The 7,762-nt window shown below is 51.5% G+C and overlaps 1 protein-coding gene across 1 annotated transcript in view; it reads right to left on the bottom strand.

Annotated features, from left to right (window-relative positions):
• Positions 1-3,736: 3,736 nt before the first annotated feature.
• Positions 3,737-7,762, bottom strand: part of DMWD (DM1 locus, WD repeat containing) — a 4,547-nt gene continuing 521 nt past the window's right edge. Inside the window, exons 2-4 of the mRNA XM_015821001.1 lie at positions 7,042-7,224; positions 4,907-6,166; positions 3,737-3,784 (exon numbers count right to left, since the gene is read on the bottom strand). Coding sequence (XP_015676487.1) covers positions 3,737-3,784; positions 4,907-6,166; positions 7,042-7,224 — 1,491 coding nt within the window. The remainder of the gene's footprint in view (positions 3,785-4,906; positions 6,167-7,041; positions 7,225-7,762) is intronic.

The raw sequence follows: 7,762 nt of genomic DNA, 5'->3' as shown, positions 1-7,762 counted from the left end.
AAGTGACGAAAGGCACCGGGGAGAGGGGGGGGGGAGGAGGGCATTTGCAGCGTCCAGATGTGTTGTTCTGCGAAGTTGGGGAGTAGGGAGGGCAAAGGACACGGGGGGGGAGGGAGGGAGAACTTGGCTGCCAGACACCAGCTGGCTTTTTGCAAAGGGTCACAGGGGGCCAGACATGCATGGGGGGGCGGGTGTCGTGTCAGGGAAAGAGGAGGGAAAAGCAAATTAATACTGTTTTTCTGAGGTCCGTCCCGTCTCGCCGCCAAGAATCCAAGCAGATCGGGTGGGAAAAGGTGGTTCTCCTTTCCTCCCCCTCCCTTCACTTCGGGATGGGGGTTGGGGTCCGTGGTTGTATGGCTTTTTAATCCTGGGGGAGAGGAAACTCACGCCTGTGGTCGTTCAGTCCTCCGTCTGCCCTGGGGTGGGATGGGCGCCTTTTGTTTGCCGGGCTGAATTTTTGCAACTTGCAGAGCCAAAGATGAACTGAACAAAGCCGGTGGTGCCGCGAACGATTCCTGGTCGGTATGGAAGTTTATCAAGCGATCACACAGCCAACGGGATAAACCCTGGTCCACTTGACGAACGAATGCAGGCTTTTTTACGGGCTTGACCCAAGATGAGCCAAACCTCGCCCGGATCAGAAAGGAAATTGCGAGTGATGAATGTTGTCCTAAGTGGGTGTACGGAACAGGCGTGATTAGAACTAGCTAAGCCACAAACATTTGAACCCACTTCTAGCCTCAACTGGCTTTTAAAAATCGGTCCTAGCGGGCGGCTCTTCCTACGGCTTAATCAAGATGTTGTTTTTTAAGCCAAACAGCGGCCTCGGCTAGCAGCACAATCAGATGGAGCATATGAATGCGCCAAGACGCAGCTCTGACTGCGCGTAAGCTACAAAGACGATGGAGGAGACCAATTTGGAGTCTCTTCCCACGGAGACTTACGGGACTCTCTAATGCAGTCCCAAAGATGCTTTTTCACGAGGCAACTGGACTTTGTTTTTCTTTGAAGACGTTTCGTTTCTCATCCAAGCTGCTTCTTCTCGCCCAGCAAGCGAAACGGTCTTCAAAGAAAAACGAGGAAGTCCAGTTGCCTCCTGAAAAAGCATCTTTGGGACCACCGGGACCTTGGATGACTGAGAATCTCTATAAACCTCTTTTCTCAACCTTAGTCACGTGCGGATGAGTGCTCTTCAACTCCCAGAATTCCCCAGCCAGCCGAGGAACACCGCTCTAACAGAAAAAAAAAAAAACAATTCAATGGGCCACGTGTAGAAATCCTACTTCATTTATACCTCACTTCTATCTTATATAGCCTCTAAAAGTGAGCCAAGCTCTATTTTTTTTTCCCACTGATCAAATTCACTGGGAAACTAAACTGATTAAAAAATCTGCACTGTTGCAACCGACTACTGATGCACAGCCAACCGAAATGTGTCTTTTTTTAAAGGAAAGACACTTGCAGTACGTATTTTGATATTTATAATTATCCATATTTAATTATAATTATCCATTTTAAATACAATTCCAGCAACACTTCTCTCTCTCTCTCTCTCTCTCTCTCTCTCTCTCTCTCTCTGTCTCTAAATAAAAAGACACGAAGACTATCCTTAATTGTCCACTGGCCCAAAGCATAGTTGGGATATTTTCCAGATTCCATGCTAAATTTAAAACGCTTTTAAAAATGTTTTGGTTGGCTCTGAATCTGTTTTGGAGAAGCTGTTTTTTTTTTTTCCTAAACACCGCACAACTTCTGAAAATTCACCTTAGGCAACCCGAACCCTAAATCAGTCTGAAGCCGAGTGACCCAAGAGACACCGAGAATTCAAAATCTATTCCACTGTTTCCTTGGCAACCTCAAGATGTTTAGACTCCCAACTCCCAGAATGCATCCTGGCTGAGGAATTCTGCAGTTGAAAGTTGCTGAGGTTGAGAAGTGCGGCTCTACTCTACCGACTCAAAATAACCAACTCAGGAACACGACCACATCGCAATAAAGGAGAATATTTGCAGCACAGGGTTGAAATGAGGGCTCCTTGGTGCTCTGAGCTTGGTGGTGTTCTTGCAGACGTTTCATTACCAAGCTAGATAACATCATCAGTGGCTGGTAAGGAGGGAGGTTTACTAGCACCGATGATGTTACCTAGTTTGGGTAATGAAACATCTGCAAAACAAGCAAGCTGAGAGAGCAACAAGGAGCCCTCATGACCACAGAGTTTTGCTCCGCTGCAAGACCAACGTTCCTTAGTCTGGCACATCAAGATGGAGAACTGCGGCTCCAGAAACCAGGATTTGCCACAAACCATCCTACAGATCGACTCTTTTGTGACCAAAAACCTCTTGACAACTTCCACAGCAGGCCATCTCCGAGTCTAAGCTAAACAACTGACCGGACAAGCATCAGATGCTGCCACTACGTAGCCTAGACCGGTGCTTCTTAGCAACTTAAGATTTGTGGACTCCCGTTCTCATGGCTGGCTGGGGAATCCTGGGAGTTGAAGTCCACACACCTTAAAAGTGGCTGAATTCAAGAAGCCCCAGTCTGGATGCAGACAGGTGTGTGTGTGTGTGTGTGTGTGTGTGTTTAAAGACTGTACCATGAGTCTATGCAAATCAACAGTGGATGTGCTGGGATCGCCGATGCATAAATATGTACATTTCTTAATCGGCAGGACAGGCAGCAACGACAAACACGTGTCAAGAGAGAGAAAGGATCGGGTTTGGCCAGAGATTGCTCTCCCAACAATGAGACCCCAATTGGAGGGAGGGGGGGTCGGGGACCGGAGCTGACCGGTGGAGCAAGCCGTCCTTGAGTAGCATCAAGTAGTAGCCAACGCTCCAAGGACCCAACCGATGGAAAGAAAATCCGTTTCGCTTTGAGGGGAATTCTGAGATGGCTCCTTCCGAGATGGAGGTGGGAAACCGAAGCCGAGGTCCACAACACAACAAAAGACGTCGGAAACAACGGATGGCAAGAATTCCCTGGCAGTATCGTGCTGGATCTTGAAAGACTGAGGGAGTGTCCTTAGGAGTCCGTTGGCTGAACTGGGAGGAGGAGGACCATCCACTTGGAAAGGAAGAACTACCCTCTGGACAGAGGTATGACTGCTACCTCCGGTCAGCAGAAATACTGGGGTTTCTTGGGCAAAAATGGAATTATGGTTGTCCATTAAAGCAAAGCAGGGGGGGTGGATAGGGGGCAGACAAGGACTGTTACACACGGTAGGGAATTATTGTTATCTCCCCTGTACAAAACAGATTCCTTCTGGGGGTTTTTCCTCCCCCTAAGCAGCCAGGAAGATGGAGTTTAGGAAAGGTTGGGCTGGGTCACAGCCAAGACAGCCGACAGCCGGACAGAATTTCTGTCTGGCTGAAGTGGGGGGGGGAAGAGGAGGGAGGGGGGGCAGCTCAGTCCACCCTTGTGCAAAATCTGCCCCTCCAGCACCCTGTGCTCAAACCTTAGCATTAAATAATGAGTTTGTTAATTAATACTTTTAAATAGCGGAGAGGCGCCGTCCGTCCTGCACTACGCTGTTGGTCTCGAGAGGTTAACGGTTAGGATTCCAATTGCCACACAGTCGGGATTCACAGGCGAGGGAGGGAAGAGACAACCTGTACAACACACGTCGAAAATGTCGGGAAACTTTCCCCTCTTGGTCAAGTTTCCTCCTTGGAGCGTTTCAGCTCCTCTCCCCGGTTCCAAACTGGAGAGCAGCCGAGCGTTGAGTTAGTGCCGATTACACGATTGTGCCGCTGGGAGAGCCCCCGTTGTAAGAATTCAGGGTCTGAAAAACCAAAGTGGAAGACAAGGTGGCTTTTTAGTCACGTGGGGTGAATCGCTAGACGTGGAATCAATCTGCGGGGGGTCGTGCCTGCCTTCTGCCTACTAATTAGCCCGCGACGTCTTCCTGCTAGTCTGTCATTCTGGCCATTTGCAGCTAAGCAAGCCATCGCCCTCTGCTTTTCTACCTGGATCTGCCACCAGACAGGCTTAGGGGATCTAGTGATCACTGGACCTACCAACAGGCTAAGGCAGGGAGGTTCACCTGCTGGGGAATAAAGGCTAAACTCGGTTACGCTGCTAGATATAAGGGAAGCCACGTTCGCACACGAGGGAATCTCAAGCAGGAACCAAGCGCAAAGAGAATATTGGTAGATCAGAGTACCGGTGCACTGATGAGGTTACCTAGTTTGGTAATGAAAGCCACCAAGCTGAGAGAGCACCAACACCAACCCTTCCTCTTCCTCTTCCTCCTCCTCCTCCCAAGCAAACCAGTGATAGGATACTGTAAATCAATGGCTCGCTTCACACAGCGCAGCAAGGTGAAAACTGGGCTCCTCCAACACAGGGAATCTCAAATTACAGGCAGTCCTCGACTTACAACACAGTTCATTTAGTGACCGTTCAAAGTTACAACGGCAGAGTGAAAAGTGACTTGTGCCCTGCTTTCACACTTAACGACCGTTGCAGCATTCCCCCATGGTCAACGGGCTCCTATTTACGACGGTTGCACCGTCCCGGGGTCACTGATCACCCTTTGTGACCTTCCCAGACGGCCCCTGACAAGCAGAGTCGACGGGGGAAGCTGTATTTGCTTAACGACTGTGTGATTCACTTAACAGCCTTGGCCAAAAAGAGGATAAAATTGGGGGGGGGGAATTCACTTAACGCCCACCTTGCTTGGCAAGTTGAGCTTAATTGCGGCTGCAAGCCGAGGACTGCCGGTATCCAGTCCCAGCCCAGCCTACCAAGGAACGCTGGCCGATCCCGGCTCAAACATTGAACAGGGCCTTTAAGCAGTAACCAATTAGCAAAGCAGCCACGGCTTCCCTGCAGGGGGAGGGGCAGGGAAGAGAGGGAGAGAGAGAGGGAGAGGGAGAGAGAGGGAGAAGGCCGGCCCACTTACCGCCTTGCCTGGCCTGGCCCAGGTGCAGATCAGCCCCTCCTGGCAGGCGGTGATGATGCAGTCCTCCAGGAAGAGCAGGACGGTCAGCCGCTCGTGGGCGATCTTCTTGCACACCAGCGGCTCCAGCAGGGGCACCTCGTGGATGCGGGGGCACAGAGCCGTGCCCAGGACCTTGGCCGTGTCCAGCTTGCTCTTCGGCACCACGTTCAGCTTGTCGCTGCTCTTGCTGATGTTGCCCAGGCTGTGGTAGCGTTTGTGCTCTTTCTCCGCGTTTTTGTCTCGCCGCTCCTGCAGGGTGAGGGTGGCGAATTTGCCGATGCTGAAGGGCACCGTCCCGTCGGCCGCGTGGCTCTTGGCGGCGCTGGTGACGGCCGGGTGCGGCAGGCTGTTGGAGCGCGAGAGGGAGCGGGGAAGCGGGCCCCCTCCGCCGCCCGACTCGGCGGCCAGGTTGCTGCCCCCGCTGCCCGAGGGAGGAATGCCGGCGCCAAAAGTGTTGGTGAGCGTTCGGGTGCGGGGCAGGAGGTGGTGGGGGTACAGGACGTCTTCGGTCAGGTCCCAGAGGCAGAACTGGGTGTCCTGCCCAGCGGACCCAAATCGGTAGGTGACCGAGGGGGTGCTTTTGGCACTGTGCTTGGACAGGTGGGAGAGGGTGCTGCTGGTCCTCACCCGCCGGAACTCGGACGTTTCCTGGAGATCCTCGTCGCTGCCGCTCAGCTCCCCACTCTCGTCGTCCTCCTTGCTGGTGGTGTAGGGGTCGAAAGCCACCACGTTGACCCAGGACTTGTGGCCGTGGCCCCGGGCGATGACCCGGCCCTCTGCAAAGGACCAAACCGTGACCAGGTCGTCTTCGCCCCCCGTCACGATGTAGCGTCCGTCGGGGCTCCAGCAGACGCAGAGCAGCCCCCCAAAGTAACTTTTCATCATGCCCTGCAGCAGCATGGAGTCGAAATGGAAGACGCGCAGGCAACCGTCTTGGCTGACGCAGGCCAGGTAGCGGCCGTCGGGCGAGAAGGCGAACTCGTTCAGGGCCCCTTCGCCCACCGCCCACTTCAGGAGCGGGTTCCGGGCGTTCTTGCTCTTACAGGCGTAAACCGTGAAGCCCTCGCCTTGCTTGAGGAGGGTGTACTGGGGGGCGGCCGAGACGCAGGGCTGCTCCACGTTGTATAGGTACAGGTGACCGCTGGCGTGGGAGGCCAGGAAGAGGCTCTCCGATTCGGGGATCCACTTCACAAAGGTGACCTTTGACTTGTCAATGAGCCTCTGAGGAAAGACAGGGAGGGCAAAAAGAGCCAGAAACGAAGATGAAAACGACCCTCGGAATTCGGTCCCCAAGGCAAAGTCTGAGCAGGCCCAATTCTCCTTTTCTGAAAGTCACCCCCAATTTGCTAGATGACAGAGATCATCTAGAATTATTATTATTATTTATTCAATTTCTGTAGCTGCCCATCTCAGTGAATGACTCTGGCCAGCTTACAGTTCCCAAAAAAATACATGAGAATTAAAAACACTAAGAACATTTTAAAACAACAAAAGAGTAAAAACGTGAAAAATAGCCCGATTATTATGAATTCCTACTTCGCATGGGAAGCACGTAAAACAAAGGCAGAATGAAAGAGGTGGGATGGATCAAGGCCTACTGGATGCTTCCATTAAGCACAGAAGAATGCGAGGCCATCTCGGCCTCCGGACTTTCAGCAGATTGCAATCTACGAGCCAAATTTGAGGGTGAATTGCTTCTTCTCCTGGGCACAGTTCTACGACAATGGATTTGCTGAATCTCTGAGTCATCTTTCTGTCAAAGCTCCAAAGCCACAAGCCGTACGGTCTTAAGAACTGCTGCAATAAAGCTGCAGCTTGATTAATCTGCTGATTAGAATCGGTAATGAGGGAAGTCATTAAGAAGAGACTGAAAACAAGAGAGACTTAGGGAAGGAGAGTGTTCTCCAGATGTTCTGTTCTAGAACTCTCAAAAATCCCAGCAAGCACCAGCCAGAGATGTGGGATACAACAATGTCCGCTATCAAGAAGCTATTAGCTGCCTGTTCCCACTTAACGGAGCCAGGCTGAGCCGAAAAATCCCCGCAGGGATCCTCCAATTACGCTCTATGGTGTAAATAATGCTCCCCTGGACTTACCTCCTCATTAAAGAGCTTACTGGTATCTTTCTTGATCAGATCCAAGTATTGCACTTGCCCGGCTGAGAAGCCAACCAAGAGAGAGATGCTCTCGGAAGCTGCCGTGAACTGGTTGAAGTCGTGGCAGGTGGGCTGCGTCCCCTTATAGATCCGCTTGTCGATGGGTTTCTTCAGATCGATGGACTGGGAAGACCACAAAAGGCAACCGAGGTTAACAAGCAAAAAAAACAGCAAGAGGCAAGAAATCTATAGCTGGAAAGGAAGGCGCACCACAAAAGTGCCGGTCACTTCCTCTGGCTGGTCCTAAGCCTTTTTATAGCAGCCGTGAATAATTCATGCTTGCCCATCGCTGGTCCAATTTTTTTTAGGTTTGCTCTTTTGACGACGTTATTAATGAAATAGTTCCTTATTAGCCAAAACACCCACAACTGGATGTTCCAATTTTGGGGAAGCTACCTTGTCTGTGGAGAGCCTCACTCCTCCAGGTCATGGTTGGCCCAGAGGTGCTTTTTCCAAAAAGGCAACTGGACTGTTTTGGTTTCTTTCTTTGAAAAGGTTTCGCTTCCCATCCAAGAAGCTTCTCCAGTTCTGACATTTAGTCGGAAGCTTCTTGGGTGAGAAGCAAAAGGTTTTCAAAGAAAGCCTCTTCGTTGCCCATCATCCACACGGGCTTTCCCCTGCTGGGGTTCCCCAAATCCTCCTTACACCCCCACACCTGGGC

Source organism: Protobothrops mucrosquamatus, unplaced genomic scaffold (genome assembly GCF_001527695.2).
Source record: "Protobothrops mucrosquamatus isolate PMUCROS unplaced genomic scaffold, P.Mucros_1.0 scaffold1232, whole genome shotgun sequence".
NCBI lineage: Eukaryota > Metazoa > Chordata > Lepidosauria > Squamata > Viperidae > Protobothrops > Protobothrops mucrosquamatus.
The sequence above is the reverse complement of the archived record's forward strand: the minus strand, read 5'-3'. Positions and strand labels throughout refer to the sequence as shown.